The sequence below is a fragment of the Acinonyx jubatus genome, chromosome C1, assembly GCF_027475565.1.
Source record: "Acinonyx jubatus isolate Ajub_Pintada_27869175 chromosome C1, VMU_Ajub_asm_v1.0, whole genome shotgun sequence".
NCBI lineage: Eukaryota > Metazoa > Chordata > Mammalia > Carnivora > Felidae > Acinonyx > Acinonyx jubatus.
This window is the reverse complement of record NC_069381.1, coordinates 140,049,534-140,072,194: the sequence shown is the minus strand read 5'-3', so window position 1 is coordinate 140,072,194 and position 22,661 is coordinate 140,049,534. Positions and strand designations below refer to the sequence as shown.

Genomic DNA, 22,661 nt, shown 5'->3' with positions numbered 1-22,661 from the left:
ACATCTGTGCTGTAATCCTGTGGACCTTGACCTTGGAACTGACACTAGACATTATAATCATTAGAGTATTAAAGCTAAGAAGAGGGCAGAGGACTTTGGGGAAACAGAGAGCTTAAAGGATTGAGCAGTACAAGGAGGACTTGAGGCCTTGCAACTTGAAAGGTGGAATAATTACATCAAAAACTTCCGTTTAGTCACCCTAAATTGAAATCCTACTTCATCTCAGACATTGTGCGGGGCACTGAGAGATTGGAGATGAAGGCTCGCTGTCCCCACTGCCCGGGAGCTCCGAATCTGGTGGAAAAGACTAACAGGCACCTAGTTTCTGCCAAGGATGACAAATTCTATTATAGTAAAACTGAATGGGTGTTGTGGGAGCCTGAAGAAGGAGCAGGAGGGACCACCTGGCTGGTGGGGAGGAGGATCACAGGGCCAGAGAGCTCTACAGAAGTGGTAAAGCCTGAGGACATTCAGGCTGGGTGGGATGGGGGTGGCATCTGGCGGAAGGGACAGCCAGGAGCATTGCAGCATGGCTGGAGGGCAGTAAGTAGGGAGTGGTGCAGGGGATGAGCCAGGTGTCAGAGGCAGGGGCCTGATAAGAAAAGACCTCTTTGGCCCTGACAAGAAAACTGGACTTTATCACCAGGCAGTGGGCTGAAGAGGAATTTTAAATAATGGACAGTTACAACCAGCCTTGGATCTTAGCATAATAACTCTGATGGTCCAGGGAGTATTGTAGAGGCTGAACTAAGGTTGCAGCAGAGAGGCTGGAGAGAGGGAGCAGCTTGGAGGGAGAATGACAAGGCAGACAGACAGGATTGGGAGACTTCACATGGGGAAGGGATATCAGAGAAAGCGAAATAGAAAGGAAGGATGGAGAAAGGCTTTACAGCTTGCTAGAAAGGGTAGATGGGCAGTGTCAGCTTTCAAAATAGAGAAGGCAGAGAGGGGAGACGCCTGTTGCAGGGTGGACGTGGTTATGAACTGGCTTTTAGGTACACTGTGTCTGGGGTACTCTGAAACCCCTGTGAAGACACTTACTAGGCCTTTGGGGCACCTGAGTGGCTTAGGTAATGATTTCACGGTTCGTGGGTTCGAGCCCCATGTCAGGCTCTGTGCTGACAGTTTGGAGACTGGCACCTGCTTTGGATTCTGTGTCTCCTTCTCTCTCTGTCCCTCCATCTCAAAAATAAGTAAACATGAATTTTTTTTTAAAAAGACATTTAATAGGACTTTACCCACATAATCTGAAGGCCAGAGGAGAGGAACTGCAATTTGCTCTTCCTAAACGCTTTGAGTTGAAAAGGAGAATGCATTCTTGCCAGAGAAAAGTAACATAGAGTTGAAGGAGTGTTTTTAAATTTGTATTTGTTTTTATTAAAAAAAAATTTTTTTTACTTTTTTAAAAAACTAATTAACTTATTTATTGTTTAGTTTGCAACCAAGTTAGTTAGCATATAGTGCAACAATGATTCCAGGAGTAGATTCCTTAATTCCCCTTACCCATATAGCCCATCCCCCCTTCCACCCCCTCCAATAACCCTCTGTTTGTTCTCCGTATTTAAGAGTTTCTTATGTTTTGTCCCCCTCCCTGTTTTTATATGATTTTTACTTCACTTCCCTTATGTTCATCTGTTTTGTATCTTAAAGTCCTCATATGAATGAAGTCACATTCTATTTGTTTTCCTCTGACTAATTTCACTTAGCATAATATCGTCTAGTTCCATCCATGTAGTTGCAAATGACAAGATCTCATTTCTTTTAATTGTCGAGTAATATTCCATATTGTGTGTGTGTGTGTGTGTGTGTGTGTGTGTGTGTGTGTGTGTGTATACCACATCTTCTTTATACATTCATCCATCAATGGACATTTGGGCTCTTTCCATACTTTGGCTATTGTTGATAACAGTGCTATAAACATTGGGGTGCATGAGCCCCTTTGAAACAGCACACCTGTATCCCTTGGATAATGCCTAGTAGTGCAATTGCTGGGTCGTAGGGTAGTTCTATTTTTAATTTTTTGAGGAACCTCCATACTGTTTTCCAGAGTGGCTGCACCAGTTTACATTCCCACCAGCAGTGCAAAAGAGATCCTCTCTCTCCCATCCTTGCCAACATTTGTTGTTGCCTGAGTTATTAATGTAGCCATTCTGACAGGTGTGAGGTGGTATCTCATTGTGGTTTTGATTTGTATTTCCCTGATGATGAGTGATGTTGAGCATTTTTTCATGTGTTGTTTGGATGTCTTCTTTGGAGAAGTGTCTATTCATGTCTTTTGCCCATTTATTCACTGGATTATTTATTTCTTGGGTGTTGAGTTTGATAAGTTCTTTATAGATTTTGGATACTAACCCTTTATCTGATATGTCATTTGCAAATATCTTCTCCCATTCTGTCGGTTGCCTTTTAGTTTTACTGATTGTTTCCTTTGCTGTGTAGAAGCTTTTTATTTTGATGGTTTGAGGTCCCAGTAGTTCATTTTTGCTTTTGTTTCCCTTGCCTCTAGAGAAGTGTTGAGTAAGAAGTTGCTGTGGCCGAGGTCAAAGAGGTTTTTGCCTGCTTTCTCCTCGAGGATTTTGATGGCTTCCTGTCTTACATTGAGGTCTTTCATCCATTTTGTGTTGATTTTTGTGTATGGTGTAAGAAAGTGGTCCAGGTTCATTTTTCTAAATGTCGCTGTCCAGTTTTCTCAGCACCATTTGCTGAAGCAATTGTCTTTATTCCATTGGATATTCTTTCCTGCTTTGTCAAAGATTAGTTGGCCATATGTTTGTGGGTCTATTTCTGGGTTCTCTATTCTGTCCCATTGATCTGAGTATCTGTTTTTGTGCCTCCCCCCAAATTTTTTTATTGTTTATTCATTTTTGAGAGAAAGAGAGAGTATGTGTGAATGGGGAAGGGGCAGAGAGAGAGGGAGACACAGAATCCGAAGCAGGCTCCAGGCTCTGAGCTGTCAGCACAGAGCCCAACGCAGGGCTCAAACTCATGAACCATAAGATCATGACCTGAGGCAAAGTCGGAAGCTTAACCCACTGAGCCACACAGGCGCCCCTGTTTTTTAGTTTTTTTAAACAGGGAAGATTTCAGCATGTTTCCCATGCTGAGATAATGAACCTAGTGAAATATATTGGATGGAAAAACCATCACTGATTGAATGAGGGGCTGGGATGAGTGGCGGTGGGGAGGTGGTGAGGATGGCATCTGGGAGATGGTCACAAGAACTAGGTCAAGTCAGGAACACAGTCTTGCCTTTCTTGTTCTGCACAGGACTTCCCAGTTGGACTCAGGGGCTTAACATCGGAGGGCATGTAGGCTTGCTGGTCTCCAGTGACACTGCTTAGAGGGAGGTGTTAGAAACTGGGTCTTAGGAAAGAGTGTACAGGGGGAACAGTAAAGTGAAACAGGAGTGTGGTCAACATAAACCTATCACTCCAGGTTGCTGAGATACCTGCACTTATCCCACAGTCTAAAACGTGATGTGCATGCTAAATATGTAACAATTTAGAAAATCATTGTCTTTGAAACTCTGCATTCTAGGGGCACTTGTACCCCAACGTTTATAGCAGCACTGTCAACAATAGTCAAATTATGGAAAGAGCCTAAATGTCCATCAACTAATGAATGGATAAAGAAATTGTGGTTTATATACACAATGGAGTACTACGTGGCAATGAGAAAGAATGAAATGTGGCCCTTTGTAGCAACGTGGATGGAACTAGAGAGTGTGATGCTAAGTGAAATAAGCCATACAGAGAGGGACAGATACCATATGTTTTCACTCTTATGTGGATCCTGAGAAACTTGGTGGAAACCCATGGGGGAGGGGAAGGAAAAAAAAAAAAAGAGATTAGAGTGGGAGAGAGCCAAAGCATAAGAGACTCTTAAAAACTGTGAACAAACTGAGGGTTGATGGGGGGGTGGGAGGGCGGGGAGGGTAGGTGATGGGTATTGAGGAGGGAATCTTTTGGGATGAGCACTGGGTGTTGTATGGAAACCAATTTGACAATAAATTTCATTAAAAAAAAAGAAAGAAACTCTGCATTCTAAGATGGCATTATTGACACCAAGACGTACATAGTTTTAACATTTTAACCACTTGATAGCAAGTAGGTCAAACATCTGGATGTCTACAGATGTCTCTCTTTGCTGTGCCCATGTGAGCTGGCTGAGGCTCTACATTTGTTCCTTTGTTAAGTTACTCGTTCAAGATATAGTTCTTGAACATTTAGTATGTGCCAGGCCCTGGCAGATGTTGTCTGACAGGCTATAAAAAAAGCAGACAGATTTCCTTCCCTCATGGACTTAAATTCTAGTGGGGAGACAGATAATGAACAAATACTTCCAAATTGTGTCTTTGGGGAAAAAATGAAGCAGATGCTAAAAAAAATTAAAATATAGGGATGAGGAGGTTATATATACTTTTAAATACAGAGGTGATCAGAGAAGGCCTTTTAAAGAACATAACTGTTAAGTAGACACCTGAGGGATGAAGAGGAGCCAGCATTAAAACGATTAAAAGGAGGCCTTCTAGGGAAAGGAAACACTATGTGCAAAGGCCCTGTAGTAGGAAAATAGCCTGGCACAATCAGTTAACTAGAAGAAGGCCATATGGCTGGAATGCAATAAACAAGGGACCTAGTAGTAGGAGACAGTTATAGAACTAAGTGGGGCACAGGTCAAGGAGAACCTTAAAGTGATCATGAGACCGGATTTTATTCTAAGTGGAATGAGAAGCCATTGAAGACTTTTTTTTTTAATGTTTACTTATGTTTGAGAGACAGAGAGAAAGGGAGACACAGTGCGGGCAGGGGAGGGGCCGGGTGAGAGGGAGACATAGAATCCAAAGCAGGCTTCAGGCTCTGAGCTGTCAGCACAGGGCCCGATGTGGGGCCCAGACTCACGAACGGTGAGATCATGACCTGAACCGAAGTTGGACGCTTAACCGACTGAGCCACCCAGGCTCCCCACCATTAAAAACTTTAAAAGCAGAAGAATGGGATGAATTTATTATTTTTTTAAAGCTACTCTGATTGTTATAGAGACCACGGATTGGAGTGGGATAAGTATGGAATCAGGGAGCCCATTAGAACCATTCTCAGTGAGAGATAATGGAATTGAGCCAGCATTACAGCAGTGAGATGGAAAGAAGTAGACAGATTTGAGATCTATTGCAGACATTCAATGAAGCGTGCTGGTGATGGGTCAGGTGTAGAAACTAAGATTGAGGGAGAAATCCAGCATGATCAAGGAAATCAAGGTTTATGAATTGATCAATGGGGATGGAGATGATGAGGGTGGGAAGAGGACAGATGAGGAGTGGACATCTCAATGGAGATATCAAGTAGAAGTTAGATATAAGAATCTGGAGCTCCAAGGAAAAGAGTTGGGCCAAAGATGTAAATTTAGATCACTAGTTTGTGTGGGTCAATGATCAAAGTCACTTAAAGGAGATTAGAGGGAGAAGAGAAGGCAGCCGGGCATCAAACCCGAAGGAATTCATTCTGCAGAGGTGGGCTATGTGAAATGACTCAACAAATAAGGAAACTGAAAAGGAGAAGCCTGAGATATAGGATGAAAACCAGGACAGAGCGATATGTAGACATCAAGAGAGGAGTGTGTACAAAAGGAGGAAGAAGTCAGCCGTAGTGAATGGTGTCACACGTTGCCTAAGATGAGGAGTGAGGAACGAACGTTGGATCGGCAACATGGTGGCCAGTGGCATGGAAGTCACTGGGACCATGGTCTGGAAGCCAAATGAAAGGGGATGAAGTGGGAAGGGGGTTAGGAAGTATGTTTAGTAAACATTGACCATGCTTTCAAGGAAGCTGACACAGACCAGGTAGTGGACTGAGGAGGATGTGAAGTCAAAAGAGGTTTTCTTTGAGAGAGAAGTGCTTAGGGCATCTGCACAGGCTGAGATTAACAAACAGAGAGAGGGAAAGGTTGATGGGAAAGGAAAGATAGGCAAGGGAGTAAAGTTTTTGGGGAGGCAAGAAGGGTGGGATCCAGACCCTGAATAGGGGAGAGAGATTTTTGACAGCAGGGTATCCACTTACTTATTGTAACATGCAGGGAAAGGATGGGTGAAGGCACAGACAGTTCAGAGCCTTGGTAACAGGAAGCTGGGGTAGCATTGACTTGATGGCTTCTGCATTCTCAAGGTGTATGTGGTGAGGATATCCATATTTGCCTAGTAGACGGGGACTCTCAGCCTGAAACATGTGCCCCAGCCTCTGAATGGTTAAGTTGATTGTCTCACCGTTTCCACCAAAAATGACCAAACCATGTTCATTAGTCACTAACACCCCTTGCTTCAAAGGAGAAGCAGAATTTTAAAAGGTAAGAGGTTCTCACATATTTTATCCATACCCACTCACACCTGCATTCCAATCTTGCTGTACTTTATTGCTTTCCTCCATGCCATCAATATTCTCCATTTGTCTCGTGGGTTGCTTTTTGATCTACATGTCCCTTGATCAGTGACTTTCTCTTCACACAGGCAGGTGGATGGATGGTATTGAGCTGGTAATCCTATGTGGATTAGAGCCACTTGTTTTCAGAGCTTGCAATAACAGATAAGAAAACATCTTAGAAAGAGAAAGTGTTAATCATGTCAGGGAGATGAAAATGAGAAGGACTGGAGCAACACTAAGGTGACCTCCCCAGAACGCTGGCACAAGCTCCTGGAACATCCACATTTGCACACATTTGTGTAATCAGGTTGTAGCCTCCTCTCTCATCTGTCATCTGGAAAGCCATCTCTCATGCACTGTTTTAAACACTTTTTTCAGTAATGAGAAGCTTAACCTTAAAGAAAAGCTACAGTTCTGCTTATCACATACACCAAATGACGAGTGTGTTAAGCTCCTGAATGTACTTAGCAACTTCCCGCCCGGTAGCTCAAAGAATTTTTCATTTACGTTGAGCCAGATTATCACCAAGCTTTCGCTGTTTCCTAGAACTAGGCTAAAACAGGTTGGGAAGTTGCCATTAACCATTTCAGGAAGCCCTTTAAGGTCACTTGGGTATCATTTAATAAATTAGCGTTCTAGCAGGCTCAGTTAAAGTTCAGGAAATAACTTAAACCCTAGGACACTCTGACTCATAGTCTGCTTTGTCCCCACCACAATAAGATTTGAATTCCAGACCTGTGCACCAAAGATTCTAAAAGGGCTCTCTTGCCTTTTGTTAATTCCAAAATAAACAGGCCTGTTATTTCAGCCCTGTTATCCTGAAATAAAACATGGGAAGATAGAAAAACCACGACTTAGATTGTTCAAGATTTTATATTAGGTCAACTCACATTTCTTCAGTGCAGTCTCATACTACATGCCATGCATGCCTCATGTAGGAGCTGTGTGCATAATAAAGGCCAAATCCCTAAGGCATATCATTTTGCTTTTGAGTGTGAGGCTGTTGCTAAGAATTACTCAAAGCTATGCAGAATTTCATGCTGCAGTGAGTTAATGAAACCATCCATTCCTCCTTCACAGTGTATCAATGTCATATACACATAAATTTCCCTTTTCTCTGAGCTAAGCAAAGTGTACTACATGTAGTTTTTCATTTTGAAAAAAAGCAGATACTTTTTGGATCAAAAAGAGAGAGAATTACCTTGCCCCACGCTGATGAAGACAAGAGTTTTTGGAATCATCTCTGGAGGATGTAAACAATAGGACTGATACCTGCATTCTAAAAATCATCTACCTGAAACCTTCCTTTGAGGCAGGTGGCTTGGATTAAATATACCTTCTGATTTAGGCTCCAGCAAATCTGTATTTCCAAATACAATTTTGCTGACCCACCGAATAGGATCACGTTCACAGGGTCTTACCCCATATTGTCTGAAGCAGTTGTGTGGGTTTGTTTTCTGAATTTATGTGTCATGGAACTTTATTGAAATGGAAATCCTGGTTTTTCTATTGAACTTCAGGCCATCTGGAGATTATTTCAAAAATTCCACATATATACAATATACTTCTTTTGTAAGAGTAACCTTTTTCAGCAGATAGTGAGATGGACCTTAGTTTGTAAACCAGTGTTTGGAAGATTACAGTTCTCCAATGAGAGTAGATTACAGACAATATTGTGGAATCTTTACCTGAAACTTTTCGACAAATAACAGACAGTTGAGTGTATTTCATCTCAGACTTGTCTGTCTTGTTCTCCAGGGTTCCAATTACATTGATGCATAATTATCCCTATACTATCTATTCCTTAAGACTTGGCTAGGGCTTCTTGACAAGGACCAAAGGAATCCAAAGATTAGGACTCAACTTTAGTCCAGGGATTGGAAAACTGTGGCCTGCAGGCTGATTAGAGCCTGCTGTCTTTTTTTGGAAAGAAAAGGTTAACTGAACCATAGCAAATACTTATTTGTTTACGTATTGTCTATAGCCACTAACATGTGACAATAGCAGATTTAAGTAGTTGCACCAGAAACCATGTGGCCTCCAAAGCCTAAAATATTTACTATCTGGGCCTTTAGATACAAAGGTTGTAGACTTTGGCTTTAGTCGATACATGTTCTGATATGTATAACATAGTATAACATAATGTAGTGTGTATATATAATATAGTATAGTATAATGTAAAGAGTATTTTTGGTTCTTCTCACCCCCAGAAATTAATTAATGGAATGTGAAGATAAGTGAATTACTATTGATAGCAGTTTTATTTCTGCATTCCAGAAATACAACAATGATTGGTGGATAGGAAGACTGGTGAAAGAGGGCTGTGAGATTGGCTTCATCCCAAGTCCACTTAGACTGGAGAATATACGGATTCAGCAAGAACAAAAAAGGGGACGTTTTCACGGAGGGTAAGGCTCCTTCCTTCTTAGAAACTTATTTTGGGAGGTGAGTAGAAAAATAAGATGATGTTTTCAAGTTTGCTCATTAGGTTAAATATGTATGCTTTGAGAGTAAAAGGTACTTTTCTGTATATGAGGTGTTTCTGACATTGACACAGAGGGGTTTCAGAGAGTTCATTCTCCCCACTGCATGCTAAAGTCTCACCTCATTGGCATCACCATGAATTCCACAGCGGAGATTTTTCTGTGGCCTAAGCAAACCCTGCTTGGAGATTAAGGTCTCCTCCGTGATGGTCACGGGGCATTCTTTCTCAGTACAGTAAGTGGGAACCTGACCTGACCTGGCATCAGGCTCTTCCTGGTTAACTTTCAGAGACCCTCTCTCAAGCGGGCATGTAATGCAGTGGTACATATGGTACCATCCCAGGGCTAGAGGTTGCCTTCACCCCACAGCATCTACCGTCTCTTGATAATGGAGTGAAGATTCTGTCTAACTTCAGATGAATCAACCTGTAGTACACTAAAGAAATAGCTACAAAAATCTCAGAGTGCAGGTGTTTGTAGGTCCCAAGGATACAAACAAAGCCTGAGAAAAGAGAAATCAGAATCATCCTGAGCCTGCATATATTGAGAACCTACAATGAAGCATGAATTTAATAAGTTATCATTTTTTGAAAGACCTAAAATAGAAGCAGTTCTTTCTCTTGACTCTCACTTCCTTTTTCTGTTGGATCCTTTTCTGCTTCAAAAACTCCTGTGTTCTTAAGGGGCCCTTTGCCTTTGTCTTAATGGGAACTTCTTAATTATGATAAAACATCACAAAAGTACAGTGAGCCCCACTTTTAATTGCCAAATCTTCTTTAGTATATAACATGCCTGTAATATTATTAATTATTAATTCTTCTTATCCCTTCTTCTCTTGACTGTTTTGTCTCGATTGCTGCTCCTTAAATGCATGAGGAACACACGTTCCTGCTTTAGGACCTTTGCACCTGCTAGTTTTTTTTCTTATTGGAACACTTTGCTTCATATTTCCACCAGCTCACTCCTTCATCTGCTTCAGATCTTTGTTAGATATACTCTTTTCAGTGACCCCTTTTCTGCCACCATCTTTAAAATTGTACCCACTTCCCTTCCCTTACTTCCTATCTCTCTCCTTGACTTCGTTTTCCCTATTGCAATTATTACTGTCAGAAATACTATGTATTTACCTGTTCATCTGTTTGATAGTGATATCTCCCACTAAAATCTGTCTCTGTGAGGAAGGGATTTTGTCTTTCCCCCCTACTGTTGTATTCCTAGTTTCTAGAACAGTGGACACTCAATAAATATTTGTTGTATGAAATAATAAATGAATTTTTATCATTTCCAAAATTGTTATTTTATTATTATTATTTTATTATGTTGTTATGTACTTTTGAATAAAAGCTTTTTTTTTTTTTTTTGTGGCAGGCCAGGAGTAAAACCAAGAGCTCACAGACATGATCTTATACAACCCTGTGAGGTGTAACTTTTTCTGTAGATAGGGCAACTAAGGCTCAAAGACATGAAATATGATGTGCCAAGTTACCACGACTAGTAAGGGGAAAAGCCAGGATGAGAAATTAGATAGTTCTGACCTAGGGACCATACTCTCAAGCATAAAAGGGAAGAACATTAGGAAGGTAGGCTCCCAAGGGACTCTGTGGGCTTCTGGGAAGCTTCCAAAGCAGCAAGAGGAGACTGATGGAACAATTGCCCAGTAGGTCACAACCAATGTTTTTTGTGGCCAAATCCTTACCTTTTTTTTTAATTCTGACTCCCATAAAATCACTTTAAAAATTTATTTTTAAAGTTTATTTTGAGAGAGAGCTCACACACGTGAGTAGGGGAGGGGCAGAGAGAGAGGGAGAGAGACAGAATCTCAGTCAGGCTTCGCACTATCGGTGTGGAGCCCAATGAGGGGCTCGAACCCAGAACAGTAAGATCATTACCTGAGTCAAAATCAAGAGTCAGATGCTTAACCAACTGAGCCATCCAGGCACCACCCAATAAAATCACTTTTAAAAGGAAATGTTTTTTTCTAGGTCTTACAGCTGTTTTGAGCTGTGTTTGACATCCGACTGGTATATTGGTGACTGGTATTAAGCATCAGTTCACAAGAGTGTTTCTGTCAGTGATTTTTCTGCCTAATTTCTGTATTGAATAACTAGGAGAGATATTTTTGCATAGTATTTCCAGGTCCAGTTTGTTCCCCACCTTCTCTAAGAAATAGGTCAAAGAAAACATGTGGACAGATTCTTGAAGTTCTTCTCCAAGGCAGGATTTGGTGTGTTTTGAATTATTTAGTAGGATTTAGGCCAAAGAAAGCTTTGTACTCTCAAGTTCTATTTTCAAGGAATCTGGGGAATGAGTCCTAAGTTCCTTTTCTCTATCCTAGGAAATCCAGTGGAAATTCTTCTTCAAGTCTTGGAGAAATGGTATCAGGGACATTTCGAGCAACACCCACATCAACAGGTAAGGTTTTTAGGGGGTTTTTTAATGGAATGGTTTTTTTTCCCTTAGGATTTGAACATACACACAAGTAGTTTTACTAATTTGGAAATAATTTAAGGCTTTGATTTAAAAATTCTTCTACTTAACTCTTCATTGCTCATTTGCTTTCTATAGTAATTTGATTTGATTTAAAGGGTACTTGTGATACTAAAAATTCAAATCATTACAATCTGATTTTGAAAAATCTTGTTTACCCCCCAGAGCCAGTAACTGTCCATTGTGCAGACCAATCTGAAGCAAGTTCATTATTCCACCCAAGAACCCAACAGACTTTAAGATGGTGAAAGCCAATTGAAAAGAAAAAAAAAAAAGTTGTAGACTCTGAAGAAAATGCTCTATTTCAGTCTCCATGGGGAACTTTAAGATGGTACAGCCTGGGCTGTGGAGACTGGAAAGGTTGAAGCAGAAAATGGGCCCAGATGACCTCATTTCTGTTTGGAAAGCAGATAACCAAGCCCTGGAATTAATGGAAATGAAGAGACAGTGGTGGTCCAATCAAGAGTTGTTATATATTTGATAATTATGGAGACATTCAAGCAGGAATTTTCCTTCTACCACATTCCCTGACTCCTATAGTCTAATTTGTTCTGGCCCAGAATTGATGCTGCATTAGGGCATCCAGTATTACCAACTCAGAAGGGCAAGTGTAAGGTCTAGCCTGGCCTACCGTAACTGCAGGAAACGGGATTGGTTCTGGAGTAGTGCTGAGTGCTGGGTCCTTGTTTGGGTGGATCTTTCCTCATATCCTGTGCTCTGAACTGAACTAGGTCTCTGGGTTGTCCCCAGGTGGACCGGACCCACTTTGATGGCCAAACAAAACCAGTTTAAACAAAATCAGTTTAATCAGGTATCAAATGTATTTTGCCTCATCCCCATTTGTTGGACATTTAGGTCATTACAAACCTATTACACTATTACAAACAAGAAAGAACAGGAATAAATGGTTATAAATTTATTTGAAATTAAGAACAGCATAGTAGGAAAAATATGTCACTATCCTGGAAAGTAGGCAAAAACTTAACGAACACACAAAGGACTGCAGAATTTTCTCCTGGTTCATCAAAATTACAAATCCAAAAATAACTCCTGATTAAGGTGATGATCATTTTTACCCAAATCGTCGTTCTTAATTCCTTTTTATCAAATTGTGTTTGTCCAAGTTGTTCTCAGCCACACTGTATGCTGTGTGTAGCAGGAAACAACCTATGGCCCATGGCTGGCCCAGAATTTCTAGTGTTTTCATGCAGTCCACCCTCCACACCCAACATGAAATCAGGATATAAGGTCATTCGTACAGGGAGAAGTTGTCTGTTTTTTCATTTGTCTTCAAAATTGTCTCGTCCAGAATGAAATAAGAGAGTAGTTCTCCACAGAGTGGGTAATAGTGACATGATGAGAATTATAGGGACAAATTGGTACATTCTTCCATCTTTTAAAATCATGTACTATCATTTACAGAGATTACGTATTTTGATATGGCTCTCATTGTTGTCTTTTAGCAAAACAGAAGCAAAAAGTGGTAAGTTGTGTTTCCTTTTTAAATCTTCCTTTAAGGTTTCTATCCGCACGTGCCTGCAATGTTCCATTTCAGTGACCCAAATGGCTATAAAATAAGGGATGAGCCTCCTTGGTGGGGACCTGTGGTAATCATTTTGTGCTCGACCTGAGAATTACGATGCTATGGCTTTTGAGAAGGCATGCTTATCCTCACCTTGTCATGCTGTCCAATCATCTTTTTCAGACGGAGCACATCCCTCCTTATGATGTTGTGCCATCCATGCGTCCGGTGGTGTTAGTGGGGCCGTCACTGAAGGGTTATGAGGTACAAATACCAGTCTGTTATGCTTCAGTTCTTGATCAAGAACCTAGGAGACAGCCTTGGGAGCTTGCTCCTCTAGGGTCTGCTTACAGAGAGGTACCGATGGGGCCAATTCTCCACATGTGAAGGCGGGTGGCACAGCATGGGGCTCATGTGGCCCTTCACTCTTTCTTCCCTCTCTGGCACGCTTCTTATCTTATATGTATCACTTTGTTTAGAAATACATCCCTTAAAACATTTATGATGGAAAGTTGTGGTCAAAGGTTTCCTCTGCATTAAATTCAAAGTGAAGGACTATGTAGTCTCAACCATTCCCGTTACTGTTGGAAATAATCAAGTATGGGAGCACCTGGCTGGCTCAGTGGTAGAGCATGCAACTCTTGATCTCAGGGTGGTGAGTTCAAGCCCCATGCTGTAGAGCTTACGTAAAACTAAATAAATAAATACATAAATGCATAAATAAATAAATGAGTATGAACAGCACAAGAGAACAATGTAGGCAATCTTCCAGCAAACTTAAACCTTCAAAGCACCAACAAACCTCACCTTGCTGGGTGCTCAACATGATGCCACACCCCACCAAATATTTCTCTCATTTATTTCAAAGACACATAGAAGGGAAAAATTGTCCACGAAAGTATTAATGAACTTGTTCAGAGATTAAACAATACCATGTAAGAAGGAAAAGAGTGAAGGCTTTAGAAGTACTATGTTTCGGGTGTTTCCATTTTGATTTCGTGCTAGCATAGATAAAACTAGGTGGGGTGGGACATTAAAATGTGTCTCCTTCCTTCCTCTCCCCCTTCCCTTCGCTTCTCAGTGGGGAATGTCCGAGGAAAAGCAGGCGAGTGATCTGTAGGAATGGAGAATTTCTACCAGCATGCACAGACTAGCAGGTGGCCAAGCCCAGGGCTGGCCACAGGAGTTCTAGCTGGTCCTCACTGGAGGCAAGCACCCATTCGGGCGAGCCAAGGACAGGCAGCACTTGCGAGCAAAGCCAGCCTATTGTGGTCTCTTGGCTGCAGTTCTATCACCTAATAAGGGAAGGGAGTCTGCCTTAGGTCTAGTGAACACTGCTGGCTCGTTCAACACCCTAGAGGACAACCAAGGGGGAAATTTGAGTAAGTGTAAGTGGTTAAGCATGAAAAACGCCTTCCAGGACAACCTGCCCTACCCCTCAGAGACAACAGGCTGTGTGAGGTCTTTGCTCAGACAAAGTGCCCTTCCCTTCCACCTCTCTCACTTTTGACTTCTCTCTCTCTCTGTCTCTCTGCGTGTGTTTGCCTCATTCTTTTTTTCTCACCTCTGCAAAGGTAACAGACATGATGCAGAAAGCCCTCTTTGATTTCCTGAAGCACAGGTTTGATGGGAGGTGAGACATACAGATGTTTTTGTATTTTTATTTTCCTTTAACCGAACGTGTATGATAAATTGATTTGTGGATCTGTGTTTCCAGCGATTGCAGAAGTTCTCTAATTAAAAGTTAACTCAGTATTCAGGGAAGAATACAATGAGAGAATTCTGAAGATATGAAGTTATGAAGTATAGCATTGAATCCCTAAGGGAGAAAGGACCTTGAGAAGGAAAATAACCCATTTGTTTTAATTAAGTGTATGTGTTTGTCTTTATTTACTTGCTTGTTAGTGAATTCATATCAAACTTATTTTTATGAAATATATTAATGAAAATATAGAATATTTTGATAAATGTGGTGGCTTGCTGGTCAAGCTGGTAGTAGCACTTGGGAACTGCGTGCGTATGTTTGTGTGTGTGTGTGTGTGTGTGTGTGTGTGTGTGTATGCATGTATGTGTGTATCATATGAAGGTGTAAAGTGCAGCGTTTTCTCAGAAGAAGAGTGCAAGAAATGTTTTCATCATAAACCTCCCTAAGTGACTACTTTGTAGAGAATAGTACTTGTTTGGATGCTTAGTTCTGGGTTCATTTCATCAGAAATCACCTTGTAGTTTGTTAGTATATTTTGTATGTATCCTCTTATTCATACGGCTCAGTCTTTAGCCATCAAATAATTTTATCAGTTAGGTTTTGTGAAAAACGTCTAGAAAGAGTTCCTGTGTTTCGCAGAGAAATGGAAAAAAGTCCATGTTGACTTGATACGATGTACTAAGCTCCTTTACAATGCAGAACACACTCCTTGTAAAAATAACATGCAAATATCGAAGACATAGAAATGAAGAAAATGTACACAGTGTATACTGAGAAGTATGGTACATGCATCCAGCTTACCAAATAAATTTTTTAAATAGCATCAAATACATTTTGAAAAATATGCTATTTTAAGGGAAAAAAGCAAACCATGCTTTGAGTACAAACTGTATACATTTGTCAAAAGAAAAGCCTTCTGGGTAATCGTACTTAAAATATTCATTAGCTTCTGGGACTATATACAAAGAAACTGAGATTTTAGTTCCAATAATTGAGATTTTAGTTCAAGAAATCAGAATGCTTCAGAGCCATTATGTGAATAGCTGAGTACATTAATACAGTGCCAGGCTGCCTTAATGAATAGAATGATTTAAACACAAGTGGGAGCTTACTGTTGCTCATTTAACAGTCTGAAGCAGGTGTCCCTCAGCGAGGAGGAAGTGATAGAGTGGCGGAGGGGAGGATTGGACGGAAAGCTTCTTCCATCCATCATTTGGAGCCCTCGGCCTGAGGGGGGCTCTCCGGTCAGCTGGTGGGGAGAGGCACATGCCAGCCTGGACATGACGCACATGGATCCTCACTTTTCATTGGTTAAAACTTGGTTGTGTGTCCACACTGAATTACAAAACAGGCTGGGAAATACAGTCTAGCCATGGCTCAGGAGGAAGAGGAAATAGATTTTGCTGAACAAATAACCGTCTCTGCCACATTCATCTAGTGCACCCAAAAGGCTTACTAAGAAAGCATTGGATTTATCCTGCTCCTCTCCCCACCCCCCTTGTTTTTAAACAGAAGATACACAGAGAATGAGGTGGTTTCAAAGAAAACAAATGAAGCACTGAATACTAGAATATTGGGGTTGGAAGGAAATGTAAAAGTTCTTTTATTCTAATCTCTTTGCTTCAGCAACCACAAACAGATGGATAAACTGCTTCTGTTTGAGAATGTTTGGTTATTGAGAATTCACTTCTTGAAAAAGCATTGCAAAGAACAGCTGAACTCCGACTCTGTAATTTAATAGCATTGGTCTTGGTCTTGCCTTCTGATGATTGGGCCTTAATCCTTACCTTCATGCAGCAGTCTGTGGATTGTTGACAGCTAACATTCATGGCTCAGTCTTCTGTGTTCTTTTTCTTTTTTTAATGTTTATTTATTTTTGAGAGACAGAGAGAGATAGAGCATGAGTGGGGGAGGAGGAGAGAGAGAGAGAGAGAGAGAGAGAGAGAGAGAGAGAGAGAGACAGAATCCAAAGCAGGCTCCAGGCTCTGAGCTGTCAGCACAGAGCCCAATGTGGGGCTTGAACCCATGAACTACGAGATCATGACCTGAGCCAAAACTGGATGCTTAACCAACTGAGCCACCCAGGCGCCCCTCAGTCTTCTGTGTTCTTGGTCACACACACACACACACACATACACACACACACTTCCTTGAACTATGCTTGAAGTCACATGGTTTTAACCTCTGTTGTCTTTACCTAAGGAAGTTCTGAGCTGTACCTCATCATGAGACCCGGTAACAGTCCTCAAGCTGAACAATCGTGTCCCATAACACAGCCTGTTTGTGTTAGATTCTTTCCATCACCATGTAACATCCTTACAAATAACAGTATTTTTAACTGTCTGAAAGGTAGGACGGAAAGGAAAAGAAGAAGGGGATTTTTTAAAATTTCACAAAGAGAAAGTGAATGGCTTAATTACTACTTTCAAGAATGAAGCATCTGAGGTTCTTCCTCAATTTTCAGGCCCAGAAAGAGGAAGTGCATTTGATTGTAACAGCAGAGATTTGTTTTGGGTCAGGTAAAGTTGCTGCATCAAGCATTTATACACATTGTTGAAGATGGTTTTAGTAGAAATAGGATTGAAATGTCAACGCCAAGTGTTCCATATGGTCTGATGGCACAGCAGGGGATCTAGAGATAAAAGGAGGATTTCAACAGCAGCCAAAGTAATAGCCAGAGAAAGAGACTCGGTGCTGGAGAGCTCTGATTTATGGCAGAGTTGATAGAAGATAGTAAAGGTGGGAGTAGCAGAGTGGACTTGCTTTCAGATAATAAGAGGACAGTGCTGCAGAAAAACCAGTAATGAATTTATTAGTTGAGGGTATGTAGAGACTTTGATAAGGAAGAAGCCATGTGCTTGTAGCTTCATGCCGACTCTGACACATCTGCTGTGTGGGAAATAGCCTTACATTTTGAGCTATGACAATCTGCTGTATTATGTTTTACCAATTAATAAAGAGAGTGAAAACAACAAATAGTCTTTAACTGAAACCAGCCAAGAGAACAATTACACAGAAGGCTATAGCACAGTGATACAGCATAAACAGTATGTTCTAATGAAAACCCACTCAGTGTTTCACTGGCTATGAATGTAGTAGGTTAGACAAAATAGTCAAGAGAAAGTCTTATTATTTTCCAGAAAGAGCAAAAAATGGATCCATTGGCTAAGAGGCTTTCTTCAGTACTGTTTTCCAGATCCTGGTTAGACAGTAATTCAACAAATTGGATTAAAGTCCAGTAGCTTGATTGTTACAAAATCACATACTTGCCCTTTTTTGATACCTTAGAAATTATTTGGGTCCGTTGAGAGCTGCTTATTAGACAGTTTTATCGCCATGATTGCTACTGTAGGGCCTAACTGTAATACGCGGAAGAAATATGAAAAGCATAGTACCAAATAGTTCCTGAGGAACCCTCGTCCATGTGCATATCCACACGTGGTGACAGTGCCTGTGCACAGATCGTAAATTAGATGAGCCTAACCAGCTGGTACGATGGCATCAGCCTGGTGAACACACAGGGTTCACAACGATGTGGAACTTTTCTCTCTTCATTTTCTTTTTTTTTTTTTTAAATTTTTTTTTTCAACGTTTATTTATTTTTGGGACAGAGAGAGACAGAGCATGAACCGGGGAGGGGCAGAGAGAGAGGGAGACACAGAATCGGAAACAGGCTCCAGGCTCTGAGCCATCAGCCCAGAGCCTGACATGGGGCTCGAACTCACGGACCGCGAGATCGTGACCTGGCTGAAGTCGGACGCTTAACCGACTGCGCCACCCAGGCGCCCCTCTCTCTTCATTTTCTACCACAAACATTCATTGGGGATCATCCTTTGGGATGAGGTTTGTTCAGCTGGTTGAATATACCATTCATAGAACAGCAGGCAGTCCAACCAACTGCCATTTGTTGAACTATGCTAATCGTTTCAAATTCCAATAAAATTGCTGGCTTTAGGCATTTTGATGACTAGATCAGATCAGCTCTATGGCAATTACTGAACACTTTGTAATCAACATGATCGTGGCCAAAAATCCTAAATGAACATCCTGTAATCTATATAGATAAAATCTGAAGTTAAAGGAAGTTATTAGCCAAAGGCCACTCGAAGGAAAAAAGGGTTTGAGGGACACTTAGGTGGCTCAGTGAGTTAAGCGTCTGACTCTTGATTTTGGCTCTGGTCATGAACTCATGGTTCCTGAGTTCGAGCTCTGTGTCAGGACTCTGCACTGGGGTAGAGCCTGCTTGAGATTCTCTCTCTCCCTCTCCCTCTGCCCTTCTGCCTCTCACACTCCCTCGCTCTCTCTTTCCAAAATAAAAATAAAGGGAGGGGGAATACTTTTTTAAAAGGGTTTGAGGAAGAATTTGAAGAAAAGAGGCTGAGAATACAACTTAGGAGACTCAGAGAGGTAATGTTTGTTCATAAACAGCAATGGGAACCCTTGATGCTATCAACAGAGCAGCCAAGTCATGGCAGAATCAAAACACCTTGTAACTGCCATCAACAAATGGAAAAGAACAACACAGCACCTTCTGTTTCAAAGTCAATATCACCCTCTTATTGTCTCCTTCTACCATTCTCTCTCTTCAGGTGGAGACTCATCAGTGGTCAAACACTAGAGATAAGTAATTGAACACTTTAATGCCAAACATGAATACTTAAATTAGCAGGTTTTGATTACAACACATCTGACCTGATTCTCCTCCCCTTAAAGTCTATATAAATTCTATGGACTCTGGTGGTAGGAGAGTTCATGGTAGACTGCTTTTTTTTGAGGACAGAATATAAAGAAACTGTCCCCTTCAAGTCTTCAAATCTGCAGTAATTGTCTTCTATATATTAGGTTAACAAAGCACTTTTGTATATTACCTCGTTTGCCCCTACTGGCAGTCCCAGAAGATAGTTTGGCAAAGCTGCTATCACTATTTTATTTTATTTTATTTTATTATTCTTTTCTAAATATAATTTATTGTCAAGTTAGCTAACATACAGTGTATACAGTGTGCTCTTGGCTTCAGGAGTAGATTCCCATGATTCATCACTTGTATACAACACCCAATGCTCATCACAAGTGCCCTCCTCAATGCCCATCACCCATTTTCCCCTCCCCCTGTTGCCCCCCTTAAACCTTCAGTTTGCCTCCCTCTGTTTAAAACTATTTTTTCCCTTCCCTTCTCCCATGGTTTTCTGTCAAGTTTCTCAGATTCCACATATGAGTGAAAACATATGATATCTGTCTTTCTCTGACTTATTTCACTTAGCATAATACCCTGCAGTTCCATCCACATTATTGCAAATGGCAGGATTTCATTCTTTCTCATTGCCAAGTAGTATTCCATTGTACATGTAAATCACAACTTCTTTATCCATTTATCAGTTGATGGACATTGGGGCTCTTTCCATAATTTGGCTGTTGTTGATAGAGCTGCTATAATCATTGGGGTACATGTGTCCTATGAATCAGCACTCCTGTATCCTTTGAATAAATGCCTAGTAGTACTATGGCTGGGTCATAGGGTAGTTCTATTTTTAATTTTTTGAGGAATCTCCACACAGTTTCCAGAGTGTCTGCACCAGTTTGCATTCCCACCAGCAGTGCAAAAGAGATCCTCTTTCTCCACATCCTCACCAACATCCGTTGTTTCCTGAGTTGTTAATTTTAGCTATTTTGACCAGTATCACCATTTTGTTGATTAGGATTCTGATGCTAATCTGACTTGTCCATGGTCACACAACCAGCAAGAGCAAGATCCAGGAAGAATACTCAGGTCTATGTAGGCCCTCCATCCCAATTCTCTTGACAGTGCACTGTTCTGCTCTTTGGAATACTCTTCTCTATGAATACTAGGAGTTATCTTTTTTTAATTAATGTACTAACAGTGTTGCATATTAGATGTAGCAAGGATAGAGCATAGAAGGACCTTATAGCCATTCTGAACCAATATGGAAATAACAATTATTTTTGAATGGATATGTTATAACTGAAAGTAATATCTTTTCTCAAAAAACTAATACTCATAGGTCATGATAGATTGGGGCAATTATGATGAATTCGAAAACAGAAATAAAGAACAGGTGGGGTTCAGATTTGCTAGAGTTAGAGAACAATTTTTGCTAGTTTTCAGTGACATTTGCTACTAAACCCAGTTTGCTGAGGAGCTGAACTTCTGTTAGCATTAATCGACCAGCCAGTAACTACTAACACTATGTCACAGAAAAGTTTCCTAGGAAACTTCGTAAAAACATACATCAAACAAGATGCGTGGAAATACTGGAGGGAATGAGTACAGCAAGAAAAGAAGTGGAAAGGGCATTTTTTTAAGTTAAAAAAAGTAATAGAAATATATAACTAGTATATAAAAATATATAGTATATAAAATATTTTTTAAGTATATAAAACTAAAAAAAGTATATAAACTAGAAGTATTCAATTCTATTTCTGGAGAGTCTTTTACAAAAAAAAAGTGTGGGTTTGGTTTTTTATTTTGATAATAGTAAGCATCTTTGCAGTAGAAAACAGAAAACTCTGCTTTGTCTTACTGAAGGGTTTCTGGGGCTGTGTCTATCTTGTCCTGAGCTCCTTCATGCATGCATGTGTACTTTTATTAAGAAATAACTTGTATTGGGGTGCCTGGGTGGCTCAGTCAGTTAAGCTTTCCATTTTGGCTCAGGTCATGATCTCATGGTTTGTGGGATCAAACCCCACATCAGGCTCTGTGCTGACAGCTCAGAGCCTGGCGCCTGCTTCAGATTCTGTGTCTCCGCCTCCGTCTGCCCCTCCCATCCTCATGCTCTGTCTCTATCTCAAAAAATATAAAATAAAATAAAATAAACATTAAAAAAAATTTAAAAGAAATAATTTGTATTAATAAGTTTGCTGGTATTTTGGTGACAAATAAAACAAGAAAAAGAACCCTGTATTGTCCATACCTTTTTCTGTTTGGAGAATATATGAAGCAGGTGTGTGTGTGTCTTATTATTTTGTTTGTTTGCTTGCTTTTTTGTAAAACTTGTAAAAACTTATAAAACTCTATATGTGATGGTATGGTGGTAATCCTTTCAAATTTTAAGAACCAAGACTCACTATTTGGCTTGTATAGAACTACAAATTTTGATCTCCCATAAGCAGAATAGACTTTTTGGGCCCTTCAAAAGTCTTTATTTTAGAAAGTTGAATTCTGTTCCTAATTTAACCCATTCGCCTCCAGTCATGTATTTGAATTGCTCTGGAACTTGACTGTATGTTTCTAACCAACAACTCTGTCCTTAAAACAACAAACAAACAAACACACAAAAATAAATGAGCAATCTCTATTCTGTAAATTAAAGAAGCTGTGAACACAGGATGCCTATGAGATTTCATTCTTCAAGTTGCAAAAGCCAACTGAGTAATGCAGACTCAGACATGGGATTCCCTTGACTTTAAGCTGACTAAAGTCCTGACCACTTCTCTGCACATGGCCAAGATCGATTGCATCTGCACTTGATGATTTGGCTTACATCTGGGGATTTGGGGTTGCTGGAGAAGAAAACTGAAGCTCTGTGAGACTTATCATCACTCAGGTGACTAAGGATTGGCCTGGTGCTTGGGGTCCTGTGTTTCAGGTCTTCTTAGTCTCTAACTAATCATGTGGAACTTCCTCTCTGTGTCTCAGTTTTCTTGGTAAAATGAAGCAGTTGTACTTGACCAGTGTTTTCCAATGTCTTTTAGCAGTTGGGCAGCTTTTTACAAGGAAATCATATATAAAGCCCCAATGTAGAAAACAGAAATACAGAGGCGTTTGCCTGACATGGAAGGTAGGGTAGTTGGAGGTCTGCCAATTCAGCCTCCCCTTGGTGTTCTCAGTGGCCCAGAGGTATTTCACAAAACTCTTGGTTTCTGTAGAAGATAATATGAAGATGACTCCAGTAATTTATTAGTGACTAAAAATTCTAAAAACATTACGAATTTAAAACTCACTGACCATCTACAGCATATAAATACAATACAATGACACAAGAAGGTGCTTTGCGTTAAAATGGTATCAGAACATTTAGATAGCCTGTATCGCT

The 22,661-nt window shown here is 40.6% G+C and overlaps 1 protein-coding gene across 6 annotated transcripts in view; it reads left to right on the top strand.

The window, feature by feature from the left end:
- Positions 1-22,661, top strand: part of CACNB4 (calcium voltage-gated channel auxiliary subunit beta 4) — a 255,792-nt gene that overhangs the window by 201,418 nt on the left and 31,713 nt on the right. For 5 of the 6 annotated variants that reach the window (XM_027055769.2, XM_027055771.2, XM_015073464.3 and 2 more), the window contains 5 exons: positions 8,691-8,821; positions 11,232-11,308; positions 12,847-12,866; positions 13,089-13,169; positions 14,480-14,538. In XM_027055769.2, coding sequence (XP_026911570.1) covers positions 8,691-8,821; positions 11,232-11,308; positions 12,847-12,866; positions 13,089-13,169; positions 14,480-14,538 — 368 coding nt within the window. Of the gene's footprint in view, positions 1-8,690; positions 8,822-11,231; positions 11,309-12,846; positions 12,867-13,088; positions 13,170-14,479; positions 14,539-22,661 lie in introns of those variants that run through there. The other variant, XM_053215077.1, reaches the window with a different exon arrangement.